Source organism: Miscanthus floridulus, chromosome 18 (genome assembly GCF_019320115.1).
Source record: "Miscanthus floridulus cultivar M001 chromosome 18, ASM1932011v1, whole genome shotgun sequence".
Taxonomy (NCBI): Eukaryota; Viridiplantae; Streptophyta; class Magnoliopsida; order Poales; family Poaceae; genus Miscanthus; species Miscanthus floridulus.
The window spans coordinates 43,729,475-43,756,647 of NC_089597.1; the positions used below are offsets into that span (position 1 = coordinate 43,729,475).

General features: G+C 48.5%; 1 protein-coding gene and 1 pseudogene across 1 annotated transcript; both read right to left on the reverse strand.

Annotated features, from left to right (window-relative positions):
- Window positions 1-2,239: 2,239 nt before the first annotated feature.
- On the reverse strand, window positions 2,240-3,625 carry LOC136523719 (xyloglucan O-acetyltransferase 2-like; annotated as a pseudogene).
- Window positions 3,626-10,826: 7,201 nt separating this feature from the next.
- LOC136519957 (xyloglucan O-acetyltransferase 1-like) lies at window positions 10,827-12,324 on the reverse strand. Its single transcript, XM_066513357.1, has one exon. The coding sequence runs from the start codon at window positions 12,322-12,324 to the stop codon at window positions 10,996-10,998; it is 1,329 nt and encodes a 442-aa protein (XP_066369454.1). The 3' UTR covers window positions 10,827-10,995.
- Between the last annotated feature and the right edge of the window lie 14,849 nt (window positions 12,325-27,173).

Below are 27,173 nucleotides of genomic sequence, written 5' to 3' on the forward strand. Positions count from 1 at the left end.
CCAAGGCTTACACTCGGCAAAATATGTTTTTTTTTAAAAAAAATTGCCGAGTGCCTTGGTATGGCACTCGGTAAAATAAGTTTTTAAAAATAAAAAAAATTTGCCGAGTGCCAGCCGTTAGGCGCTCGGCAAAATCTGACGGCAGGTGGCCGCTGTCACGGGCCGGCCACCTTTTGCCGAGTGGGACTTTTGCCGAGTGCCGCGGCACTCGGCAAAGCCAGTTTTGCTGAGAGCCAGGCTTTACCGAGTGCCTGGCACTCGGCAAAGCCACCTTTGCCGAGTGCTTTATTTTGCCGAGTGCGGCACTCAGCAAAATATTGCTTTGCCGAGTGCACCGATAAAAAGCACTCGGTAAAGTCTCAGACGCTTGGCAAAGTACAGTTTTAAGTAGTGTGACTCTTCAAATGATAATTTAAAAAGCGAGTTTAAGAAAGACTTCTAGATATTTAGGTGCTTAGCTTATAAGAACTCGTTGAGCGTCCAAGCAGGCAGAAATGGAGGTGGTTGGAGAACATCTTCTCCTGCACGGCATGCACGAACGGAACGGTCCCAGTTCATGTACTCTCTCCATCACAAAATAGTTATACATCTTTTTTTTTAAAAAAGTTAAGTTTTTTTATGAGTTTGACCGGATATATAAAAATAACTCATATTTACGATGCTTAATAGAAATATTATTATATTAATAGTAGAATATATTTTTAATAAACATATTAGAATATAGAAAAACGTTCGGTGCGTAGTGTATCATTTTTGCACTGCATTTGGGTGCATTTTTAGTCCCTTATTGTCTCAATCATATAGAAACCAGCCCAGCCCATCAGCTCAACAGTCATATCCTCCTATCCACTTGCCTCTCCAATCTTAACCTGCTATCAACATTCTCTACAAGGCTCTCCACCGCAGTGTCCTAATCGTACTCCACCGTGACCATGCTCTGGACGTGAAGCTCCATCGCCGAGCTCGAAGAAACGGAGGGTGGCTCCGCTCCAACCGCCGCCCCATCGCGCCCCCATGGGCGGTCCGCAGCTGCCCCCTGCTCGGTCCGCTCCAAGGCTGCGGTGTCCCTTGGCCGGCCTACCGACGACGCGAGGCTCCATCACCAGGCTTGAAGAAGCAGAGGGCAGCTCCGCTCCAATTGCCGCATTCGATGGCTATCGCGCTCCCTTGGCCGGTTGCTCCGCGCCACCGGTGAACTCTACACGGCGACGAGCCTCCATTCCCAAGCAAAAAGGAGATGTTGCGCTGAAAGCGCATGTTGTAAATATATATTTCAGATATTTCAGAGGTATATTTTTTTATGAAAGTGGAGGAGCCAAAGCCCCTACAGAAATTTTATTAAACAAAAGGTAAAGAGTAGTCCACTACAGAATTTAAGAAACAAAAAAGAGATAAAGAAGAGAAGAACAAGTAAGAAAATTACAGTTTCAGAGGTATATTGTATGTGTTTCGTATCGATGTTGTAAAAGTAGATCGTGATGTTGCACATGTTGCAATGGCTATGAACGTATGTTCCAAGTGTATGTTCCAAATGTTTTATCTGTATCAGATATATATTGCATGTGTTTTCATGTGGATGATGTAAAAGTAGATCTAGATGTTGCATATAACATGCATGTTGTAAGCCTATGTTTCAAATGTTTTAGGTGTTTCGTACGTCTGTTACGAGTGTTTCATCTCGATGTTTTATATGTTTTGCAATGGTTTCAAGTGTTTTCAGGCGTTTTCGCAAGTATTTCACACGCTTGTTTCAAATGTTTTATGTGTCTTTTTTTTTATGTTGCAACTCTGAATGTTTCAAAAGTAAATCGGATGTTGCACTATAAGTGGGAAGCGGCCCACGGCGTAGAGGATGTCTGCGGAGACTGAGATCCCCGTCCTCCGGACCTCCGGTCCGTGCAGCAAGTGTTGCAAGAATCTCAACTTGTCAGTCTCGGAATCACTAAAGTTAATGATCAAGGTCAACTGATCGTAGTCAATCTCGAGCAAGCTGCTCCAAATTAGATCTTATATATACGTGCAAAGATGATAGTCACTGAATCACCTCGTATGGTAATACAAAAATTCGGTTTAATCGTTTCGAGAGTTCCCTTTCAAGTACAAGTATACAAAATTTAACACTAGGATTTGAATGAACAATCCGACCAAAACTTGCTGCCCCACGAGATCAAAACAAACCAGGCCCGGGCCACAATCCAGATTTAATGTGCCACAAGAACCGATCCGTGGTAGTTCACTTTCACCACCTCTTCCTCAGGATCTGCAGCAATATCTCGTTGAAGGTGTCGACCGGGCCGGGCAGGCAGAAGTGGAGTCAGTCGGAATACATTCCCTGCGTCGTCTTACCATTGGCGAACGGGTGGTCGTGCATGTACAGGCCCGGGTGCCCGTCCGGCCGCATGGACGCCAGCTTCGACACGTCCAGCACCTCGATCCTCGTGGCGCTGTCGTTGCCGCTCCTCGCCCTGGCGGCGTTCGCCTCGTCGTAGACGATGTCCCGCACCTCCCTGTACAGCCACTCCATGTCGTTCTCCCCCTCCTTGTACGGCTCCGTCTTGGCGCACGCCGTGGGGTCGTTGGTCGACTTCCCTTCGAAGTGAGACGGCGAGAACGTGGCTAGCACCACGGTCCGTGGCCGCCCGCCGGCGGCGGTGCTCATCAACCGCTCCACCGACGCCCGGTACGCCACGCGCAGCGGCCACGCGTAGCCAACGCCAGTGTAATTCATCTCCGCGGGGGCGTTGTGGGCGCCTATCACCTCGCTGCCGTTGTAATAGATGGCGCCGTTCAGCAGCCAGTGCGCGGCGCCGAGCACCGCGACGTCGATGGTGTCGGCGTCGGCGGCCCACCGGTCGCCGGGCTGGTCGAGGTGCACGTGGTTGTAGGGGACGCGCTCGTCCTCGGCCTTGCCCGTGGCCCTGACGAGGAACGGGTACCAGTAGAAGGACACCCTCACGTCGTAGTCCGGGAACGCGTACCGCCAGAAGTTGTGCTTGCGCGGGCCCGGGCCGGTGTCCCGGTACAGGAGGCGGTACGGGAACGCGGCGCTGAGGAGGCAGATGAGGGACTGCGCCTGGTTCCGCGCCATGGAGTCGCCCACGAACGCCACGTGCTTGCCGCGCACTGCCGAGAGGAACTTTGCGGCGTCGAACGCCGGCAGCGGGCACCCGCCGGCCGGCTGCCACCGCCAGTCGAGGTACCCCGTGTCGGGCCGCCCGTTGCGGATGCAGTCGTGGCTCTCCTTGGCGTTGCACTCGGTTGCGTTGTACCGCCGCGCGTGGCCCGGCGCCCACACCCAGTTCCCCACCGCGTAGTTGCAGCTCCTCTCAGTCTCTTCTGCTGATTGAGGACCTGGACTGCAAATGACAGATCCAAGCGTTCAGACTGTGCACACACGAATGTGAAGATCCGAGCGTTAAGATCACTTACACTGTTGAGACGAAGGAGTAGGTGTTGTTGATGTACTGGAGCAGAGGAGAGAGCGCCGCTCGTTGGGTGCCGGCGGGGGAGCAGCAGAGGAGGTGGAGGAGAGGCAAGGAGAGGAAACCACAGACGAGCCAGGCGCAGGTACGCTCGACGCCTTGTGGCTGTGGGGATCCAGTGGCTGCAGGTACGCTCCTCCCATCTCTCACTAGGAACTAGCCACTGCGCTAAGCTAACTAGCACCAGCAAGGTGGTGGCTGCTTATTAAGGGGTTCCATTGTTCCATGTGTGTGTGTATATATATATTCATTAACCAGCTAAAAAATAAGTTATTCAGTAGCCACCTCTATTTACGATAATTTTATATATTAATTTATGATAATGTCAATATATATTTACGATAGTTGGGTTACTATAACATATATGGATATTTAGCATAATGTTATAGTAAACCACTTAATAAGGAGTTACTATAATCTCGTAAATTAACATAGTAATTATCGTAACTCAAAGTGGCTACAGAATATGTTATTTTATAGCCAGCTACAGGGTTGTGTGTGTGTGTATATATATATATATATATATATATATATATATATATATATATATATATATATATATATGTGTGTGTGTGTGTGTGTGTGTGTGTGTGTAAGAATTGTCTAGTAGACGACCTATGCAAATTAAACAAATTAAGTAAGCGCTAGGACAAGTTTTTTTTTTTTGACAACAGCTAGGACAAGTTAATGGTCTGTCGGTGTGACGGTGTGGAGTTGTATGACCTTCTTCAGATTAAATAAGTAGTAACTAGCTTTAATAACTGGTCTAGGTTGGATGGAGCCTTGTAGTCGTCTCTAAACTCACGGTTTTTTTGGGTTTATCTATAAACTGTGAACTGTAGAAAAATTATTGTGAGTTATGTATTATGAAAAAATTAAATTGTTTGGTCGAGATAATATCAAAACCTACCTCTTCCCTCTATCTCCTTTAACCTATGAAACATCTATATTTCTGGAATGTACCTTCAGGTTCCACCCGTTTGATTGGCGTTCTGTTTTTTTGGCAGCAGAAACACTTTCTAGAAAACTTGACCAAATGCAACCTAAAAGTATGGTTAATAATTTAGCCAACGGCTAGGGGTATACTATTGTTATATATTATACAACCCATTAAGTCCTACCATATAATAGTTGGCTATTGATCTACATAATTCTCTCATAAAGTTTCTCGGGTGCATCAACCAGTTCTTGGTTTTAAGCATACAACCCACTTCTCTTCTCTCTCCTCTATTCATTCTCTTATCCCAAGTTCTCAACAAAAGTACTCCAAGAAACTTGTGTTGAGTATGATGTGGCACCTCATACAATTCACTTAGATCACCTTAGAGCAAATTAAATAATGATCTTATAAGCAAGCTAGTTAGTGTTTTTTCTAAAGTAGAGGAGAGCTTGGTTCTCATGTAAGTAACAAGCTACGCACGGAAGCCAATGTAGTGGTGGGCCTAGACAACAAGCGAATATGAGAAAGAATAGTAAAGAGAATGTGAGACATGAGTAAAAAGTAATGCCATAAAATAATTAAAATCCTTTTTATAGATAAGTAGAAGACAACTGTTGTATAACTTGGCTCTTGTAACTTGATTTATATCTACTAAGCACTTGGTATTATTGTTGAGTTTGCTCTTATTATGCTTGCTCTGGTACATAGCTCTACTTGAGTAAATGCTTCAAGTTTGCGGATAGGAGTTCTAAATGGTTTAGATCGCAAACGTGATACGAGATCGTGCTGGACAACCCTATATATAATGAACAGCCTATTAGCCAATGCCAAAACATATCTATTGGAGCTAGGTTTTTTAATCTTTTCGCTATTGCGCCGCTACCATAGCTTCTCCATCTCAAGCACCTATGTGCACCGACGATTAGGAGAGCATGTATCTAGAACCCTCGTCCTTGTGATACTTGGTTGGGAGAGGATGAATAAGTTTTTTTTTTGTGAAGAAGTGCTCTTCGCATGACTGTACTCTAGACCTCCATGATGGGTTGTCTTCCATCCAAGTCAGGCAGCGTTGCGTGTAACACCCCAAGTGTTAAGCTTGCATAGTTGCACTTGCATTACATGAGCATAAGCATAATCCATTCATTTGCACTCATGAGCATGAAATGATACATTTTCTATTTGTGATTACTTTCATAAAATGCTTAAATTGCCTTGTGAATGCTTAGTGATCATGCTTGTTAATGCAAGTGGTTGTTGTTTGGTCACAAAACAACTTAGACACACTTAGGATGAAAAATGGAACCATATTTGTATTCATGACTTGGTCCAAAATTTGCTTCTAAGTGTTGGTATGACTTGAATGACCTTTTTCATGTTGTTGTTTGACCTATCTTGACTAACTACTTAGAGGGCTTGCATGGCAGTGGAACTTAAATAAAAGTTGTAGTTTAGCTCCTGTAGAACAAACTTTGTTTTATGGTCAAGAGCTGAATCAGTGCCTAGCTTAGTCAAATAGGGCTCACAAAAATCAACTCAATGTTGTTTTTTAAACCAAAAATTTGGCCAAGTCCTAAACTGATTTTCAGTTTTCATGTAGCCAACTTTGGAGCATTCTATTTTGAAAACCATTGGGAATTAGACAAAACTTCTTTAAGCAAACTTATAGTACTCTTGTAGCTCTACACAATGGTGAAATTGGTTTATCAAAACACTGCACAGATTAGGAGATAGAATTGAGGTAAAATTGGGTTTTAGTTGGCTTCGTCAAGCCTGAATCGGCCCTTGCCGATTCAAATCGGCCGCGGCAGTGGCCGACCGCGTCAGGCCGCGTGCACCGCGTGGCGGCCGTACGTCGGCGTCGGGCCCATGCTACCGTGCCAAAAGAGCCAAAGGCCGGGCGCTCGCTCCCTCACGCGCTCACTCTTGCTCTCCCCCTCTCCCAGCTCGCTCTCGCTGCTCTCTCTCGCTCCCGACGCAGAGCAGTTGCAGCAGCGTTGCTATAGTCGAGCTGGCCACCACAACCATAACCGCCGATTCGCCACGCTCACTGCACCACCATATCACCCGCCACCTTCTCGACCTCCTAGCGTAGCCGTTTGAGCCCGGGTGAGCACATTAGAGCCAGTGTGCCATCACCGCGACCACCATTGCCACCGCCGAGCTTGAGCCCACCGTGGCCACGCTCGCCTAGTCCTCTTCCTCTCTTGCTTCTACGTGTTAGAGCTTAGCCATAGGATAGGGAAACTAGAACGGGGCTTGGTTGAGCAATGCCGTCACCTAGCTCACCGGAGCGTCGCAGCACCGCTGTCGTATTCACGCCGCGCCGCTGCCATGCACGAGGTCATGCCTCACTGGCGCCACCACGAGCCCAAATCCTAACCCTAGATCTCTGCTAGGACACCTTAAAGCCGTAACCGAGCTCGTCTAAGCTTGACATGGCCGGAGCGCCACCGTCCAGTGTCATCGAGCCGCCATGAGCGCCACCGCCCTAGCTAGATGCCGTAATAGGTTCAACCACCTACACCATTGGATGCGGGATAAGGAGGGGAAGCCGTTGGGGGTGACCGCGCTGCCGAAAACCTCGCGCGTCGGCGAACTACGGCCGGTCAAACACCGCCCCTGCTTCTATGCCTATGACAGGTGGGGTCACGTTGACCACGGGACCCAGCCGTCAGCGCCTCTAGGTGCAGTGCACCGGGTGTGCTTAGCATTAAACGGGGTTTTGATGTTTTTCTTTAATTGTTTTTCTAGATTTTGTAGCAAACTTGTAAAATTCATATCTAGAGCTAGGAGTGTCCAAATTGAGTGAACCAAATTTTGTTAGCTTCATCTTAGTGAGTACTATCTGTTCAAAACATGAAACTTGGTATTTGCTACAGTTTGGTACATTGTTTAAATTATCTTGTTTATTTCCTATTAATCTTGTAAAATGCATAACTTGAGTAGGGCGATGCTAAAATTGTGATTCCAATTTTGTTGGTCTTGTTTCAACATGCTATAGCTATAAAAAATATTAAACCTATAGTAAGCATGCTTGGAATATGACTTCTTGTTTTAGCTTGATTAAATGCTAGTTTCTTGTGGAATTAATTATGGTAGATTTATGTAACATATGGGCATGAATTAATTTCCACAGCATTCTTGTGTTATGAGGAATGTAAGAAAAATAGGAAATCTGTTGTTTGACACTTTTCACTATGCTCAACCTATTTAAGTTGTTATAAGCCTATGCAACTTGTTATTTTTGTAGAGGTTGCTACACTTATTCAAATGCCATGAAATTTGAACAGTAGACTCTTGGGAGCATGTATAGGCTGCTGTAATTTTCCTAGATTTTTCTGTGCACTGGAAGTAGCAGTTCCAAATTTCACCTTGTTATGCTTATTAAATCAATAAGTGTTTTTAATAAATTGTGTGGGCTTAACCATTATACAATCTAGCATGTTTGTGATGTATATAATCTGATGGTACACTTGGTGGTGTCCAGATTTGATTGGTTGTATGCAGCTAGCTAATTATTGCTCTATAATTCACTTGCATCTAGTTTTTGACTTGTTTGCTTTGTGTGAGCTTGATGCTTGTTGATTTGATGCTTAGGCTAATTAAGGTAAGTTGTTAGCTATAGGTTTTAGGCCTTTTACTGATGATGAACAATTTTACCTTAGGTTGCTAGAACATGGTGAGTGTTTGTTTCTTGAACTAGAGAGGAGATGCACCTACTCAGTAAAATAAAATTAATCTTGTCATCACCTTGCCATTTTGTTGTTAAGAATGAGTATATATATGCATGTATTGCACCCTATCATTCATGTCATCCCTTGTGCATTCTTTATATTTATCTATATACTCATACATATAGGATCAGTGGAGGGAGTGACACCGTTGGAGTCCGAGCTCAAAGGAGAGGAGGCTCCGCAGTAGATCCCACAGCAGGAGGTTCCCGAAGGAGGACAGGTTGAGGAGGAGCTGTGCGAGTGTCCTGATCACAAACCCACGACCTATCTAAAAGGCAAGCCCCAGAGCATTCTAAGTCTCCTATCTTTTATAAATGCCAACTTGAGTACTTTTATGTTTGATACATTAGGTGGTAGGAATTGATTGGAAACACTTGATGCATATGATCTCCTTGTCTAGAAATATATCTTGAAAGCCTATGTAGGTCTAGGATCGAATAAATGCTTAGCCATACCTAGTTCGGTAGAAGTTGGGTGATTTCCTGTCACCAGTGAGCTATAGGTGGATACCTGGTCACGGTTGACTATATTTGGTATCGTGGAAAAGAACCATGTGATGATGTAAATGGAGGTCGAAAGGAGTCTAGGTTGTAGGATGACACTTGTGATTCCGTCGGAGCCGCTTAAGGACCGCATCGTTGTTGGTCCTCGGTCATTTTGAACACAGCCTCTCACTTAGCTGGCCGAATAACTCATTCCGACCGCGAAGCCGAGTAGCTCAACTCAGGCCGGGCTCCGTTCTGTATAAGTGCGCACACTTGAGGTAGTAAGGATGTGCGGGAAGCCAGATGTGAGTCCAAGGGTAGACCAGGCCTGATCGTCCTGGCAGCCTGTCAGTCCTTGAGTGTGTGGCGCTGATCGAACCCATGAAATGAGTCCTGAGTTGTACCAAAGGTGACCCGACGCGACCCTGACGGGGGAAGTGTAGGTTTGTGTTAGGATTTCTGCCCAGCGGATTGCAATCAATTCGAATCATCGTCTCTCCCGGATAGTGAGAAACTTGACTGAGCTTCCTTCTATTGTAGTAAGTTGATGGAAAGTGAAATGGTTATGATTATGATATAATAAATGGCTATGGTTACTAATGTGGTGCTATATATTTATATACAATATGTTTGGCACAAGTTAGTTGCTAATCTAGAGTGAATAGCTATAATTAACTTGATGACCGAATTATAAAATGTGTACCTCAAATAGTGGCTTTTTATGCAAAATGTTGTCAAGCTAGCTCCACTTTTAAAGCCTTGCATAATCCTTGGTGTCACTTTATTTTTGGTTTATGACGGGTAAGTCTAGCTGAGTACATTCATGTACTCAGAGTTTATTCCCACTTGTTGCAGATGGTACTATATATCATGGTTATTGCAAGAACAGCTTCTCTCTAGCGGTGGACGAGGAGTGAGACCGTGGGCACGGTCCTTCTATATTAGTTTGTTCAGGTTGCTTTTGTTGGACTTGATCATGTAACTGGCACGTATCTAAACTGTGTGTGTGAGATGTTTTAAAACTATGTTGCTTTCGCTACTAAATTTGAACTTCGTGTTGTAATAATTATATTTGAACTCCGATGTATATTGAACTACTTGTGAACTTTATGTAACATGTGACATGTATGTTGAATCATGTACAATCATTGTCTGTATGTTGGTTATGAATCGAGGTCCTTCACGACACTCGACGGACTACCGGGTTTATATGGGGCTCAAGTATGACAGTGTGACCGCCCCGGTGGTTGCCATTGTACTTATGCTCTTATAAATTGGTTGGTTATGTGACATCGCGTACCGTCATGTCTGTCGCTAGCTACTTCAAGCTCTTCCTTCACCACTCATCGACAACTTCGTACCACCACAACAATGGTGTCTGCTTCTACAAACGAAAGGTACACACGTTGTGATTTTGATCATGATGCTACTCTTCATGTTATTGTTCAGGCCTTTTTTACATGCTACGCCCTCTGTCCTCAAATATACGGTATCCAAGTAATTTTAGGACATATATGCATATAACTTTTTTTTAATTATCATATTTGGGTTGGTGGTAGACATAAATGGTAGTTATGCATGTGAAGGTTACTTTTTAGAGTGTTTGTTCACCTAGAATCTATTATAATTTGGTACGAATTTTGAACTCTCGATTCCTTATGTTTCTGGATGGAGGGAATAGTATCGGAGATCGTCATGATTTATATTTTGATTTTAATCTTGAAATTGCCTACTGTGTCAACGTTTTCCATTCTTGGAATCCTTTCTTACATACTCCCTCCATCCAAAAAAAAAGTGATGTTCTGTGATTTGAAATTTATCATAGAAAAAATAATGTTATGAGCTTTAGACACCTTTTAGCCCACAGGAAGTCTACGTGCTTCCATGCAGCGCATATTAATTAGGCAAGTAAAGCACGACATCTTTTTTATGCAACAAACAAGGGTATTAAAGATATTTATCTTCTCCACTGATCTGTGTGAAAAATCAATGAAATTAAGGAGGTACTACAGATCAAAAGGACCCTTAAAGTACAGGTCTAAGTGGTGTCCTGCAAAGATTAGAGTAGAAGGTGGTTATTTTACTGGAATCCGTGACTAAATAACTACTTGCAAGCTCAGTCTTCAATGATAGAGATATTCGCGTATAGGGTATTCAGAGCTTCAGACTGCAGCTAATTCTCCAAGCACATCAATTTGTGTCTCGAGAAATTATAGAAACAAAATCACTACTCAACGTACATATCCTCCTATAATAAGCTAAGGTCACGGTTTAGCTTGATTTCTTGGAGAGCTTCTTCCCAAATACAAATTATACAAAGCGTCGCAGAATAACAGAGGGTGTTAGCTTGGTTTTCACCGCCTGTTCCTCAGGATCTGCAGTAATATCTCGTTGAAGGTGTCGACAGGCCCGGGCAGGCAGAAATGGAGGCAGTCGGAGTAAATTTTATCCGGCACGCCGTGCTTGAACGGGTCGCGGTTCATGTACACGCCGGGGTGCCCGTCTGGCCGCATCGTCGCCAGCTTCGTCACGTCCAGCACCTCGATCCTTGTCGCCGCGCCGCTCCTCGCCCTGGCGGCCTCCGCTTCACCGTACACGATGTCCCTGACCTCCTTGCAGACCCAATCCACCTCCTTCTCCCCTTCCTTGTATGGCTCCATCTTCGTGCACGCCGTGGGGCTGTCGGTCGGCCTGCCGTCGAAGTGCGCCGGCGAGAACGTGGCTAGCACCAAGGTCCGGGGACGGCCGCCGCCAGCGGAGCTCAGCCGCTCCACGGCCGTCCGGTACACCATCTTAAGCGGCCACGTGTAGCCAATGCCGGTGTAATTCATCTCCGCGGGGGCGTTGTGCGCGCCTGTCACCTCGCTGCCGTTGTAGTAGATGGCGCCGTTCAGCAGCCAGTGGCCGGCGGCGAGCACGGCGACGTCGATCGTGTCGGCGTCGGCGCCCCACCGGTCGCCGGGCTGGTCGAGGTGCACGTGGTTGTAGGGGACGCTCTCGTCCTCGGCCTTGCCCGTGGCCCTGACGAGGAACGGGTTCCAGTAGAAGGACACCCTCACGTCGTGCGCCGGGAACGCGTACCGCCAGAAGTTATGCTTCTGCTGGTGGCCCTCGTCGCGGTGCAGGAGCCGGCTCGGGAACGCGGCGCTCAGGAGGCAGACCAGGGACTGCGCCTGGTTCCGCGCCATGGAGTCCCCGATGAAGGCCACGTGCTTGCCGCGCGTCGCCGAGAGGAACGCCCCGGCGTCGAACGCCGGCAGCACGCACGACGGTGGCCCCGCCGGCTGCCACCGCCAGTCGAGGTACCCCGTGTCGGGCCGCCCGTTGCGGATGCAGTCGTGACTCTCCTTCACGTCGCACTGGGTGGCGTTGTACCGGCGCGCGTGCCCCGGCGCCCGCACCCACTGCCCCTCCGAGTAGTTGCAGCTCTTCTTTACTCCTTCAGGCACAGATGAGACGAAGGAGTAGGTGTTGTTGATGTAGTTGAGCAGAGGAGAGACGAACGCCGCTCGTTGATTGCCGGCGGGGCTGCAGCAGAGGAGGTGGAGGAGAGCCAACGAGAGGAAGCCGCAGGCGAGCCAAGCGCAGGCGGGTTTGGACAGGAAACAGCCAGGGTTTTTGCTCGACGACGACGACGGCTTATGGCTGTGGGGATCCAGAGGCCGGTACTGGTACGCTCCCATCTCTCTAGGGCTCTAGGCATCTAGGTAGTGCGCCAAGCTCATTGAACTCTGGCAATGGCTGCTGAAACTTTGGCAAGGGCCGGGATTTGTATTGACAAGTTCAATGTGTAATTGTGTATAGGGATGGATTAACCTTGGGAAGAGATTGGGGACCTTCTTGTGTACGACGAGTAGTAGTATACATCATATAGGGATCATTAGCTAAGTGTTGGCTCAAATTAAATAAGTACAAGTGGCGGTTCGTCGGTGTGGTTCGAATCCCGTAAACACATCTTGATAAACAGCTCCTCTTGTGAAAGCTAGATCTAACACGCAACTCCTCATGCCTTCCCTAAACTTTTTCGTCGTGCCAGCAGGCATTGTGTACACACGGGCCTCAAGCCACGAGTATAGCTAAGTTACACATTTTACTTCTTTTACGACCCGAAGCGAGATTTCACAGATAAAAAAAAATGATAATGCTTCGCCATCGGCGTCTGTTCTGTTCGTACCCGGCTCCTCCACTCATCTGCTCTCTCTCTTTTTTTTAAAAAAAAAAAATCTCCACTGCGTTTATCCGCTTGTCTCGGCGTGCACGCATGGCCGCTCATCCGCCTGCCACACTCCATCCCGTCGCGCCCCATTCCCCACCGCGTGCCTGTCCCCCGCGCACGCCGTGTCCTTTCCCCTACCGCGCCGCACCCCATCGCCGGCCGCACCGCGCCACCATTACCCCGGCGCCACAAGGAGGAGGTTGCTGCGGGTCCGGACTACATGTTTCGTGGCCAGCCGAAGACACCGCGACACGAAGAGGAGGCCTGCACACGCTGGCCGTTTGCTCTCGACGTTCCCCGTGGACCCAAGCTTGCTGGCTACCACAGTCTCCCATCAGGTAGGCCTCGGCCACCGACGACACCATGTTTCAAATGTTTCAGTCATTTTAGACTTATGTTTCATCTGAATCTTGCAAAAGTCGATCTGGGATGTTGCATATATTGCAAAGGCAATATACGCATGTTGCAAGCCTATGTTTCATGTGTTTCAGACGTTTGTTTTAAATCTTTCATCTAGATGTTTCAAAAGTTGATCTGGTGTTGCACATGTTGTAATGGCTAACACGCATGTTTCAAATGCATGTTTGAAGTGTTTTATCTGTCTTCAAACGTATGTCGCATATGTTTCGTCTGGATATTTTCAAAGTAGATCAGGTGCTGCATGGCGCCAGTGGCTGGCGGAGAGCGACCTGCCGTAGGGCTTTAGCTCCAACCTCGTGCCTTCCTCACGCGGCGTGCGTCACCCTCACCTTTCCTCTCCCTCTCCTCCCTTCCCTTCCCTCTATCTTGCAGTGGCAGTTCGAGCTTGACTTGAGCAGGTTGTGCATGGGCCGAGGGAGTTGCGCGTGTCAGGTGCAAGCGTAGGAGCTCCTGTCCGACGGACGCTGCCTCCTGGAGTGGGATGGGCACGGGGCGAAGGGATCTGCATGCGTCGTGGTAGGGAACGGGGTACAGCAGGCATGGGTGTCCGGACGTCCGGACGCTAGCACTACCGTAAAAAAATCACGGCATGGTCGGCTGCGCTGACAAGATGAGGCTGAGGCATACAATTAATTCCAAGTCCTTGTGAAGCTTACTTGGCAGTAGAATTCCAAAAGGACTGCTGGTTACCATCGAGGCATGGAAATCGTACATCGCCAGCCCTAGGATTTATGTCTACATAGAGATATACTTTCTTTCCCTATTAAGGGTTGTTTGGCAGAGGGGCTCCTCCAAAACAGCTTTGGCTCCTCTGTTTTTCACTAAGAACGGTTCCTCCTACGAAACTTTTGGTAAGGCATCTCCAGAGAAGCCGGAGCCATAGCCAGGGAGGAGCCCGACCAAATAGGCCCTTATTAGGATCCCTCACCGGCCATCAGTAGCGGAGCGTACTTGCAAAAACAGGGGGGGTCATTTTCAGCTAATATACTGGGCCTCGCTAGCGCTATCAAGCCACATTTTTCATTTAGCTAGTTGGGTCACCAAGGTAAAATCCATTCAGCTATCTCTTCAACATCTCTTGCACTGACTTCGACTCATGTTCATCTTCTGCAACTCTCTAACATTAAAAGTCATCAAACATTACCAGAGCCCAATTTTGTCTTCCTCATTAGGCTTCGCCCCATGTCGACCATCCTTCACTACTAGCCACACCCCGCTGCTTCTTTGTCCTTATAACTATCGACTAGTGCCAGAGCTTGACCATAGAAATAGGGGGGAGGGAGAGGGTAGTTCATAGATATGTGAATTAAACAACAATAAACAGTATTAATTTTACTGTTTAAATAGTGCAAAAATCGCATTGGCAGGGGTGGTGATGGCCCACTTGACCATAACGAAGCTCGGCCCTGCTGTCGACAACGGGGCTGCCCTTCATTCTATCCTCCGTCTCCCCTCCCCACCTCTAAAAAATATCTTTACAAAAAAGCAGTTTTAAAATAGTGATACCTAAAACAACCTGAATTTTGACCAAATTTATATAAAAAGATGATACTAATAAATACTAAATAGTACAATTACAGTCGACAGAATATCGTCGGTAGTCCTCCGAAGGGTATCCCACAAAGATAGATTGATCGGCAGAGAAGCGTGTAATCAAGAACAAAAAGGCAACAGAGACACACGAGTTAGACAGGTTCAGGCCATCAGTATGACGTAATACCCTACTCCTGTGGTCTGTTGGTTTGTATTGGCTATCGTATGATATTGCGTGAGTTTGGAGGGAGTCCCTGCCCGCCTTATATAGTCCGAGGGCAGGGTTACAAGTCGGTTAGATCTGAGAGATAACCAAAAAGTAATAACAGATTACAGGAATCTTGGGGTCATACGTATCCTAACAGATCTCGTAGTATCTTCAGGATATCTTCTCGGTGTCTTGCGGGAGGCGCCGAGCAGAGTCGTGCCCCATAAGGCTTCATCTTATGAGCTGGGCCACCCCTGGGGGCGCAACCCATGTGGTCTGCCGTGGGTATCCAGGGTCGTACCCCCCATAGCTAGTCCCCGAGCGCCTTGTACCCGTTGTGCAATGCCGTCTTAAGCTTGTCCGAGCAGGTGCAAACAAAGCCAAGTAGTCAAACTCATGGTCCGACCACCGTGATGAGTTGTCGAGCAGTTGTCGAGCAGCATGAACCATCGCCGAGCAGCGCGAACCATTGCCGAGCAGCGTTAACCATTGCCGAGCAATGTAACCCAAGTATGGCTTGCCATAAGGGTGTAAGAAGCTCAAGTTCAGAATCAAAAATTTCTTCGCAGTGAACCAAGTGTGCCCACTTAGAGTCCGACCACGAGAAAGGGAGATAGTCTTCTTCAGCTTCAAGAGGCGTGGAGTCTTCCAGTTTAAAGCAAACACATTCACCACAAGATGAAGTGTGCCCACTTAGTCCCCGAGCCTGACAGTAGATGACGTAGTCATATGGTGCCAGGGTCCAAAGTAGTAGAATAGTAGAAGACCAGTCGAGCAGGCAGCTAGCCCCCGAGCATAGCCCCGAAAGGAGAAAAAGCACATTCACCACAAGGTGAAGTATGCCCACTTAGTCCCTGAGCCTGACAGTAGGTGACGTGGTCACGTGGTGCCAGGGTCAGAAACAGCAGTCAACTGAAGAAAAAATCCCAAATGCGGTGAGGAATCGAGACATAATGCTGACGCAGTCCCCGAGCCACAAGAGGAAACCTTGGAGAAAACAAAATCACAGAGAAAACACTGGACTAATGGCTGTACAGTAGTAATTACTGAGTCATAACGGTTGGCGAAGATGTCGGCGAATATTCGGTGAGCCGTAACAAATTGCGGAGATAAATTGGCAATACGGGCCACGGTTGCGTGAAGGACCAGGTAACAGCCCACCTTACTGTTGCGGAGAATTTGGAGAAGCGCAAATCATGGGAACGGTTTCCCAAAAACCCTCAAATGCGAAAAGGTGGGGGAGTGCTTTATAACTGCACCACCGCACCCCATGCTCCCACCTTTCGCCGCAATCTCCACCCAAATACCATTTTGCACATCTCGATCTTCATCCATTTCTATGAGGCATATCTCAGAATCCTCCCCCACTTCAACCTCTTCCGCCACCTGTTCTGGCTGAAGAAGAGAGGTGGCGGTGGTTCCAAGGTAGTCAGCAGAGTGTACCTTCAGCTGCGCGATGGAATGGTGGGCGAGTACCTTACTATGCCGCTGAACACATTGCTAAAGGGGTGGAACGCTAGGTGGTTCTACATGAAGCAGAGCCACCCTGTCATCCGCTGCGACGCCGACCACATCCTAGAGAGACAAAAGAGCTAGTCGAAGATGCCAAGCAGCACTGACATGGAGCAAGTGAGGGAGCTCCTTGGCTTAATAAAGGGCGTGAAGACCAACGGTGGATTAGTGGCGGCGAGCTTTATAGTGCATCACATTTAGGCCTGCAAGGAAAGGGCTCACATGGCCTTTGATTTCAAGGGGGAGACCGACGGTACCCGGGAGAGGACAGAGATGTTGTCGAGGGACGTAGTGCAAGAGCGGGCTACCGAGCTATTCGCTCCATTTGCCTCGTTCAACTTACTAGGGCAGACGAGACCCTTTCACTACAAAAATCTGCCTCCTCGGGTAAATATCTCAATTTTGTGTTCCTGATGCTTTTTATCTTCTGTCGTTGCCGAGCAGTGGACTGGTTCACTTATGTGAAGATCCATTCACAGGAAAGAGCAGTGTACTTCTTGAGCGTGCCGAGGGGTGATTGGCCATAGGCAGTAGATGCCCGGCCACAACGTAGCCTGAGGAGGAATCCATTAGCATCTCATCGTAGAGTCCATCCTCAATGTTGGAAAAATCCAGGGGAAGAGGGCAGCGGCAGACGAGCTGGCCCGAAAGAAGAGAAAGATGGCGGGCGCTGCTCCCCTAAAGTCGGGTGGCATCTCACTTGGTGATGACCAGACCACTCGGACGTGAAGGACCACAGTGTTTGAGTGGTCGGATGACGATGAAGTTCCGGTTGCTCCTCCATCGAGCACAAAGGCGCCTCCATGCAGCACGCACGCGGAGGAATAGTCGATAGGAGGGGAGGAAGTTCCCCAATAGCAGGCGATGGGAGCCCCTGAGCTGCAGGCGAAGGGAGTCCCCGAGCAACAGGCGAGGGGAGTCCCAGAGCGGCGAACAAAGGGAGTCCCCGAGAAGTAGGCGAGGGGATCCCCGAAGCGGTGGGCGGAGGAGAGGCCGACGGTGGAGACCGTGGGACCTCCACCCCACGACGTAGGTGTCGACCCTAAGGCCGCGGCTGTGGGCTCGGGTAGGCAGTGCCGGTTCAGAAAGATCTACCAGAAAAGTGCTACGTAAGTACCCTTGTCTTGGAGTTATTTGGTTGTCATTTCCGTATCCTTTTTTAGCGATTGATGAGCTGGTCTAATGCAGAGCGAGGCGTACGGAGGATCTAGCCCTGCCTGTCCAGACTAACAAGCAGCCGAAGGCTAGCCCTAGGGTGGAGGAGATGCCAGTGGACCCCATCTTAGAGTCCCCGGGTGCTCAGCAGTCGGTAGAGGAGTCAGCCGCCGCTGCTAGCGGACTTGGCAGCAGTGAACAGTTGGCATCGACAACGGATGGCTCAGCGACGATGCCCGGGGCAACGGCGGAAACCGCTGGGTCTTCAGCGGCTAGTGCAGGAGATGCCGATGCTGCACCTGAGTCTAGGGCGGTGAAGCCAATGGCACCCGAGGAGTGACCAGCCCCTCCCGAGGCGTCGCAGGGCGTGGTCGGACCCGCTATCCGGCCACGGAGCCCCCCGGTGGTGCCTCCAGTCATGGCGGAGGAGGACGAGGTTGAAGAGATCGAATGCGAGGAATCTCGACCCCAGGCTGTTCAAATTCTCCACAGACGCGGCGACAAGGTGATGGTTGTTGAGGAGGAGGACACCACTAGGGAGCTGAAAAGACTAGAGTGTGCCCTTGCTGGAGTGATGAAACAAATCAAGGTTCGTACTACATCTGTAATGTTCATCTTTGACGTTGGATATTGGTCTTCTTCATGATCTTGGTGTTTATGCAGGGGATAACTTGGACTGTTAAGCAGCGGTGCCAGCTGATAAAGAGGATGGAGCCCCTCACTGAGGAAAACAAAAAACTCAAAGAGGCGATGAACCTTATGGAGAGAAACATCCAGAGGGCCCAGCACGAGCGAGACCTTGTGGAGTCCAATGTGCGGGACCTAGAATACTAGAAGGGCATCCTGTTTGAGCAGCTGGCGACCGTGTTTGAGCAGCTGTGTGGCAAGTTTGAGCAACTATCGAGTGCTTTCGAGCAGCTGGAGCATAAGTCCGAGCAGCTCAGGAACGTATCTGAGCAGAAAGCAGGTATGGCGTATCGACGAATATGATTTGTATATTTGAATAGCTATATTTTTGGTGATGACTATTATGCTTGTAGAGCAAGATGTAGAGCTCGGCTAGCTATGCCAAACCATTGAACAACTCCAAGAGGAGAAGGCAAAGGAGACAGGGCGAGCAGACAAACTGGCCGAGGAGCTAAAAGGTGAGTACTTCCTGGTTGAAGTTACTGCTGAAGAAGTTTCCTTGCTTGATGGAACCTTGTAATGCATGCAGACTACCGTTAGAGGGTCAAGGCATAGTTTGATGTGCTGGTGTAGGAGGCCAGGACCCAAAGGGAGAAGTTTGACATCGTAGTCGCCAGAGTCAAACCGGTGCTTGATTGCGTCGACCTAGAGGCGGCTCCTCAGCCTGATGGTAGGCCACCACGTTCGAACACCATCATCGAGAGGTGCAAGGCGATGTGGGAAAACTTCAAGAGCTTTAACCATGCACCATTGTGAAAGGTCCTAATGGCTAGAGGGGGGGTGAATAGCCTAATAAAATTTCTACAACAACACTTAACAAAATGGTTAGACAATTATGAGGCGAAGCGAGTGTTGCGCTAGCCTACTTAAAATGCAAGCCACGTACCACAATTCTAGTTTAGATAGTGTCAATTCACACAATAGCAAAGACACTATTCTATGTTAGTGTGCTCTCAAAGACTAACTAAAGAGCCACACCAACCAAGCAAGCAAGCTCTCACAACTAGCTACACTAAAGAGTTTGTCAACTAGTTTGCGATAAAGTAAAGAGAGTGATTATGATAGTTATACCACCGTGTAGATGAAGTATCAATCAATCACAAAGATGAATAACAATGATGACCAATCACCTCGGAATCAATGATGAACACAATTATTTTTACCAAGGTTCACTTGCTTGCCGGCAAGCTAGTCCTCGTTGTGGCGATTCACTCACTTGGAGGTTCACGTGCTAATTGGCTTCACACGCCAAACCCTCAATAGGGTGCCGCACAACCAACACAAGATGAGGATCACACAAGCCACGAGCAATCCACTAGAGTACCTTTTGGCGCTCTGCCGGGGAAAGATCAAGAACCCCTCACAATCACCACGATCGGAGCCGGAGACAATCACCACCTCCACTCGACGATCCTCACTGCTCCAAGCCGTCTAGGTGGCGGCAACCACCAAGAGTAACAAGCGAAACCCACAGCGAAACACGATCACTAAGTGCCTCTAGATGCAATCACTCAAGCAATGCACTTGGATCACTCCCAATCTCACTATGATGATGAATCAATGATGTAGATGAGTGGGAGGGCTTTGGCTTAGCTCACAAGGTTGCTATGTCAATGAAAATGGCCAAAGATATGAGCCACAGCCGGCCATGGGGCTATAAATAGAGTCCCAATCAAATAGAGTCGTTATACCCCTTCACTGGGCAAAACGCGCTCTGACCGGACGCTCCGGTCATACTGACCGGACGCTGGCCCTCAGCGTCCGGTCGCCCGATGGACGCCACGCGTCACTAGCTTCAAACGCTGTTCGTCAGATTCCAACGGCTACAAAGCTGACCGGACGCTCCGGTCAAAACCGATCGGACGCTGAAGCCCCAGCGTCCGGTCGTTTCCAGTAAGCTCCCCGAGGCATGTTTTTTTTTGACCGGACGCGTCCGGTCCACCTTGACCGGACGTAGACCAGCGTCCAGTGCTCAACCCTACCCACTATGCCATCTGACAGCTCGACCGGACGCAGCCTTTCAGCGTCCGGTCGCTGAGTGACCCAGCGTCCAGTCAGTAGACCGACGCCAGCATCATTTCGACCAACTCCATTTCAACTCTAACTTCTTCACCCTTGCTCAAATGTGCCAATCACCAAGAATTTTGCATCTGGTGCAATAGAAAGTAGACATTTCATTTTTCCAAAAGCGCCTTGTGCACATGTGTTAGCATATTTTCACAAATATTTTCAAGGGTGTTAGCACTCCACTAGATCCTAAATGCATATGCAATGAGTTAGAGCATCTAGTGGCGCTTTGATAACTGCATTCCGATACAAGTTTCACCCGTCTTAATAGTACGGCTATCAAACCTAAATGTGATCACACTCTCTAAGTGTCTTGATCACTTAAAACAAAATAGCTCCTATGGTTTATACCTTTGCCTTGAGCTTTTTGTTTTTCTCTTTCTTCATTTCAAGTTTAAGCCCTTGATCATCGCCATGCCATCACCATTGTCATGCTATGATCTTCATTAGCTTCTTGTACTTGAAGTGTGCTACCTATGTCATGATCACTTGATAAACTAGGTTAGCACTTAGGGTTTCATCAATTCACCAAAACCAAACTAGAGCTTTCACATTGTTACCGCCATTACTCATGCCCTTGCGGTGGTTCGGTCCCACTACCTAGCCGTGGACCTTCAGGCAATAGGGGCCGGATTCGCTGAAGGGATGGATGAGGTGGAGGACGCGGTGAAGAAGCTGGTCGGCAACATAGACCTGTTCGGCGAGATGGATGGCGATGGAGGAGCTCGGTGATCTGCTCGGAGAGTACTATCTATAACATCTGGAGAGGGTAGTTAGAGCAGGTGAGAGCGCAGAAAACATTTATGTATTTGTATAAATGTTATAAAGTGCATGTTTATGTAGCATGCTGGTATTTATGGTGAAAATTCGTTGTAGTAATAACCCTAACGCAATTATACGTAGTATAAGTAGTGTACGAGCAGTTAGTTTGTTACTGAACTCTTTGGTCTTAGCTAGTCCATAGTCCATAACATCGAGCGCGGAGCCCGTGCACGTGTAGGAGGAACAGGCATCACCAAGGAACCGCAGCCGACCACTCATAACACAGAGCACAGAGCCCGTAGCACGTGTAGCGAGAGATCGAAGACTGGGTCTTCTCCATAGAGCATAGAGCGGAACGTGTGCTGCTCGGCGGTTGGCGAAATAACTTGTAGATAAACGTAGTATAAGTGGTGTTCGAGCAGTTAATTCTTTACTAAGCTCTCAGCCTTGGCTAGCCCATAGTCCTTAACATCGAGTGCGGAGCCCATGCACGTGTAGGAGGAATAGGCGTCACCAAGGAACCGTAGCTAACCACCCATAACACAGAGCGCAGAGCCCATAACACATGTAGGGAGAGATCAGAGATTGGGTCTTCTCCATAGAGAACAGAACAGAACATGTGTTGCTCGGTGGTCGGCGAAACATTTCAGAGATATGGAGAAACATGGCCAGCGATTTGGAGAAACTTGTTCGACAAAATACGTTGTAGATTTGGAGAAACGTGATTAGTGATCTAGCAAAATACGTTGGAGATTTGGAGAAACGTGGTCAGTGATTTGGAGAAACCTATTCGGCGAAATACGTTGGAGATTTGGAGAAACGTGGTCAGTGATCTGGCAAAATACGTTGGAGATTTAGAGAAACATGGTTGGTGATCTGGCGAAATACGTTGGAGATTTGGAGAAACATGGTCGGCGATTTGGAGAAACCTATTCGATGAAATACATTGGAGATTTGTAGAAACATGGTCGGAGATCTGGAGAAACTTGTTCGGCAAAATACGTTGGAGATTTGGAGAAACATGGCGGAGCAGTTATGGCGATCTCATACTGGAGTTCATTAAGGAGTAGCTTAGAGCTCGGCGATCGTAAGTGGAGATTAAATCGTAATGGAGAAAAAATGGAGACAAATTATGGAGACCAAAACTTTAATCATCATAAAGTGGAGAATACATATCTGGAGCGTTTCAAGGATAGAAACGTATAAGGTGCTCGATGTGCCATGAGTTGGGTACATCGATTCCATCTAAGTCACATAGGCGATAAGACCCTAGTCGGGTAACCTCTTTGACGACGTAAGGCCCTTCCCATGGGGAGGAGAGCTTGTGCATCCCTTCAGTTTTTGTTTTCTACGAAGAACGAGGTCACCGACAGCAAATGAACGACCTTTGATGTTGCGGTTGTAGTACCTCCGCAAGCCTTCTAGATATTTGGCTATGTGGACGCAGGTGATGAAGTGTTCCTCCTCGGCCCTGTCGATGTCCTCTGTCCGAACAGCCGCGGCTTGCTCTTCATCATAATTTTCCACCCTAGGTGCTCGAAAGGTAATGTCCACTGATAGTATGGATTCTGAGCCATAGACCAAGAAATACAGAGACACATTGGTGCTGTAACTAGCTTGAGTGCGCAGTCCCCAGACCACGGCTGATAACTCTTTGAACCGTCTGCCCAGATACTTTTCCTCTTTCTGATATAGCCTCTTTTTGAGGTCATCAAGGATCATGTTGTTCGCCCGTTCGACCTAGCCGTTAGCTCTAGGATGGGCAATGGAAACATATTTGATGGAGATGCATCGATCTTCGTAGAAGTCCCAAAAGTGATGGCCAGTAAATGTAGTTCCGAGGTTGGTGATAATGCTGTTCGGGAGACCGAATCTGTGGATGATATCTTTGAAGAGCTCGACTACTTTCTTTGCAGTAGCCATGACAAGAGATTTATACTCGATCCACTTGGAGAACTTGTCGATGGCGACGCATACGTACCGAAAACCACCTGGCGCTGGCTTGAAAAGGCCCGATTATATCCAGTCCCCAGCATGCGAAGGGCCAGGAAGCTGGGATGGTCTACAATTCTTGGGCCGACACGTGTATTTGCTTGGCAAAAAATTGGTATCCTTCACAATGTCGGATGAGGTCTTCTACATCAGAGATGGCTGTGGGCTAGTAAAAACTAGCTCGGAAAGCCTTGCCGACCAGGTTTCTCGAGGCCGCGTGGTTGCCGCAGGAACCAAAGTGAATTTCGAGAAGTACCTTCACTCCTTCTTAGGTGATACATTTCTACAGTATCCCTTCCTTGGTACTTTTCCTCATCAAGTTGTCGTCCACCAGCACGTAGTGCTTGCTTTGATGGATTAGGCATTCGGTTTTAGTCTTGTCGGCAGGTACTTTGGCACTGGTGAGGTACTTGATGAATTGTTCCCTCCAATCGGTGGCCGGCAAAGGTACTGTAAGTACCAGCTACTAGGCGGGGGGAACTTCCTAAACTTCCTTATCTTCCTTAATGGATGGCGCCAGAAGATCTTGAACGAAGACCCCTGTGGAATTACGGCACGAGAGGAGCCTAACTTGGATAGGTGGTCGGTGAGCTAATTTTGATCGCGTACCACGTGGTGGTACTCGATACTGTAGAACTTCCCTTCAAGCTTCCTGATTTCAGAGCAGTATGCATCCATCTTCTCACTAGAGCAGGACCAGTCTTTATTGAGCTGGTTGATGACCAGCGCAGAGTCCCTGTATACCATGATGCGTTTAACGCCAAGCTCAACGGCTATACAGAGTCCGTGGAGACATGCTTCATATTCGGTGGCATTGTTGGAGGTCGGAAAATGTATCTGGAGAACGTATCGAAGCTTATCCTTGGTCGGCATGATGAACAAAATGCCTGCACCAGCACCATTGATGTTGAGAGCGCCGTCAAAGTACATCACCCAGTGCTCGGGGCAAGTAGTGGTGATGGGCTCTTGAATCTCAGTCCACTCAGCGACAAAATCAGCAAGCGCCTAAGACTTGATGGTAGGCCTGCTTCTGAAATCGATGGAGTAAGTTTCGAGCTCGATAGCCCACTTGATGATGTGGCCGTTGGCCTCTTTGTTGCGCAAAATGTCCCCTAGAGGGAACTCAGTGACCACGGCGATCTTGTAGTACTCAAAGTAGTGGCGGAGCTTGCGCGATGTAATCAGAATGGCATATAGCAGCTTTTGGATCTGAGGATAATGAGTTTTGGGCTCATTAAGGACTTTGCTGATAAAGTAGACTGGACATTGCTCCTTATAGGCGTGCCCGGCCTCCTCACGTTCGACCACAATGGTTGTGCTAACAACGTGAGAAGTAGCGGCGATGTAGATTAGGAGAGTTTTGTCTGGCCGTGGCGCCGTCATGATCGGAGGCTTTGTTAGGAACAACTTGAGCTGCTCGAAAGCTGTATCTGCCTCCTCCGACCAGGAAAAGCGCTATGAGGCCTTGAGGAGTTTGAAAAATGGTAGCCCTTTTTTGCCGAGGCGTGATATGAAGCGGCTTAAAGCAGCCAAGCAGCCTATAAGTTTCTATATATCCTTGACGCATGTTGGCCGTTTCATGTTGGTGATGGCGGAAGACCTTGTCGGGGTTGGGCTCGATGCCACGTGCGCTGGCGATGTAGCCCAGGAGTATACCAGATGGAACTCCAAAGATGCACTTTGAAGGGTTCAGCTTCCATCGGTACCTTTTTAGGTTGGCAAACGTTTCCTCGAGGTCAGCGATAAGATTGTCGGCGGTCTTAGACTTGATGACCACATTGTCGATGTAAGCTTTGACGTTGCGGCCGATCTATTGATCGAGACACATCTAGATGGCCCTTTGATAGGTTGCCCCGGCATTCTTGAGTTCGAAGGACATGGTGGTGTAGCAGTACGCACCGAAGGGTGTGATGAACGATGTCTTGATCTGGTCTTCTTCCTTGAGGGAGATCTAGTGATAGCCGGAGTAATAATCGAGGAAGGAGAGCAGTTCGCAGCCGGCGGTGGAGTCTACAACCTCGTCTATCTGAGGCAGACCGAAGGGGTCTTTAGGGTAGTGTTTGTTAAGATCAGTAAATCAACACACATTCTCTAATCTTTATTCTTTTTTTGAACGAGAACAGGGTTTGCTAATCACTCAGGATGATACACTTCTTTTATGAATCCAGCAGCTAGGAGCCATTTTATTTCTACCCTAATAGCCTCCTTCTTGTCTGGCGCGAATCGGTGGAGCTTCTGCTTGATCGGTTTGGCGGTCGGTGAGACATTCAAGGAGTGCTCGATCTTCTCCTGTTGTACCCCCGACATGTCTGTAGGTTTCCAAGCAAACATGTCGACGTTGGCATGTAGGAAGGAGATGAGCGCGCTTTCCTATTTGGGGTTGAGGTGAGCCCTAATCTTCATGGTCTTGGAAGGGTCATCGAGGCCGAGGCCGACCTCCTTGGTTTCCTTGGACTTAGCGGAGGCACGAGGAGGCTCCAGCGATGGGATCTCTAGGTCGTTAGTGGGCACCGTCTTGGTGTCGGTGACCACACTGGCCATCTAGATGGAGAGGTCGGTGGTTTTGGCGAGGGCGAGACTCTTTGTCTCGCAGGCATAGGCGATGGAGAGGTTGGCCCGCAGGGCCAGGACTCCTGTAGGCGAAGACATCTTCAGCACTAGATAAGCATAGTGCGGTACAACCATGAACTTGGCCAGAGCTGGCCGACCAAGTATGGCGTGGTAGGCGGTGTTGAAATCGGCAACATAGAAGTTGATGTGTTTGACGCGGTAGTTGCTTGCCATGCTGAACTATACTGGTAGGGTGATCTCTCCAAGCGGTTTGGATGCCCTGCCAGGTACCACACCCTAGAAGGAGGAGTCTGAGGGTGTGAGATCTATTATCCCGAGGCCCAACTCCTTTAGGGCCCCGGTGAAGAGGAGATTCAAAGCGCTCCCACCATCGACGAGCACTTTTTTGAAAAGCACTTTCTGGACTGGTCGTGTTGAGGACGAGGGGGAAACGCCCAGTGTAGGGGATATCCGCCCACTGGTCGGCCATGCTGAAGGTGATGGGGACCTTGGACCATGGGTGATAGTTGGGGTTGGCAGCAGCGTCTTCCGTAGTAACGGCGAGCACCCACCGGGCGGTGAGCTTCCGTTCTCTTCTGCTCTCGGTGGAGGCGAGGCCCCCGAAGATGGTGGTGACCACCTTGTCCTGATCCTGGAAGGCATTGTTATTGCCCCTAGGTGGTCTATGGCCTCTGACTCTATCGTTGGTGTCGTTGTCCAGCTTCTTGTCCTGGAACTCCTTAGCCAAGCCAAGGCAGTCCTTCATCTTATGCTTGGCATTCTTGTGAAGAGGGCACAGGCTATCTGAGGATCTTTTTGTACTGCTCATTGTAGTTGCGCTTGGCACGAGGTTCATTAACCACGACGACGATGTGGTCTGGCCAGTGCAGCGGCGATTTTGACCAGACTTAGGGTCCTTCTGGCCGATCGTAGCCGCTATCACTGATGGTAACTAGCGGTCAGTCGTAGCTGGCGGTTGTTGTGGTGTTAGGTCAGTCGGGGCTGGTCAGTCGTAGCGACATGTTGGGCAATGAGTGTCCCGCATCCTCATTGGAAGCGCACCTCGGCTTCATCAGTGTCGGTGTACTGGTTGGCGGTCGTGATCATCTCAGCCAATCCCTGTGGGTGGCTTGCGGTTGAACTCACTGGTGATGGAGTCCTCAGATGAAGGCGGTGATGACCTCAGCTTCCGTGATGTTGGGAATAGAAATTCCTCATCTCAGGAAAAGCATCTGATATAGCTATGGAGGAGCTCGGACGGCTTCTAGGTTGATGCAGGTTGAGATCATGCTTGGTGCCCGGCCAAGTACACGTAGCCATATAATTGTCGGTGAAGACTTTTTTAGCTCTTCCTAGGATCTGATGGAGCCTAGGGGCAAGGCTTGTGAACCAGTTCATGGTAGTTGGCATGAGCATGACAGGAAGATAGT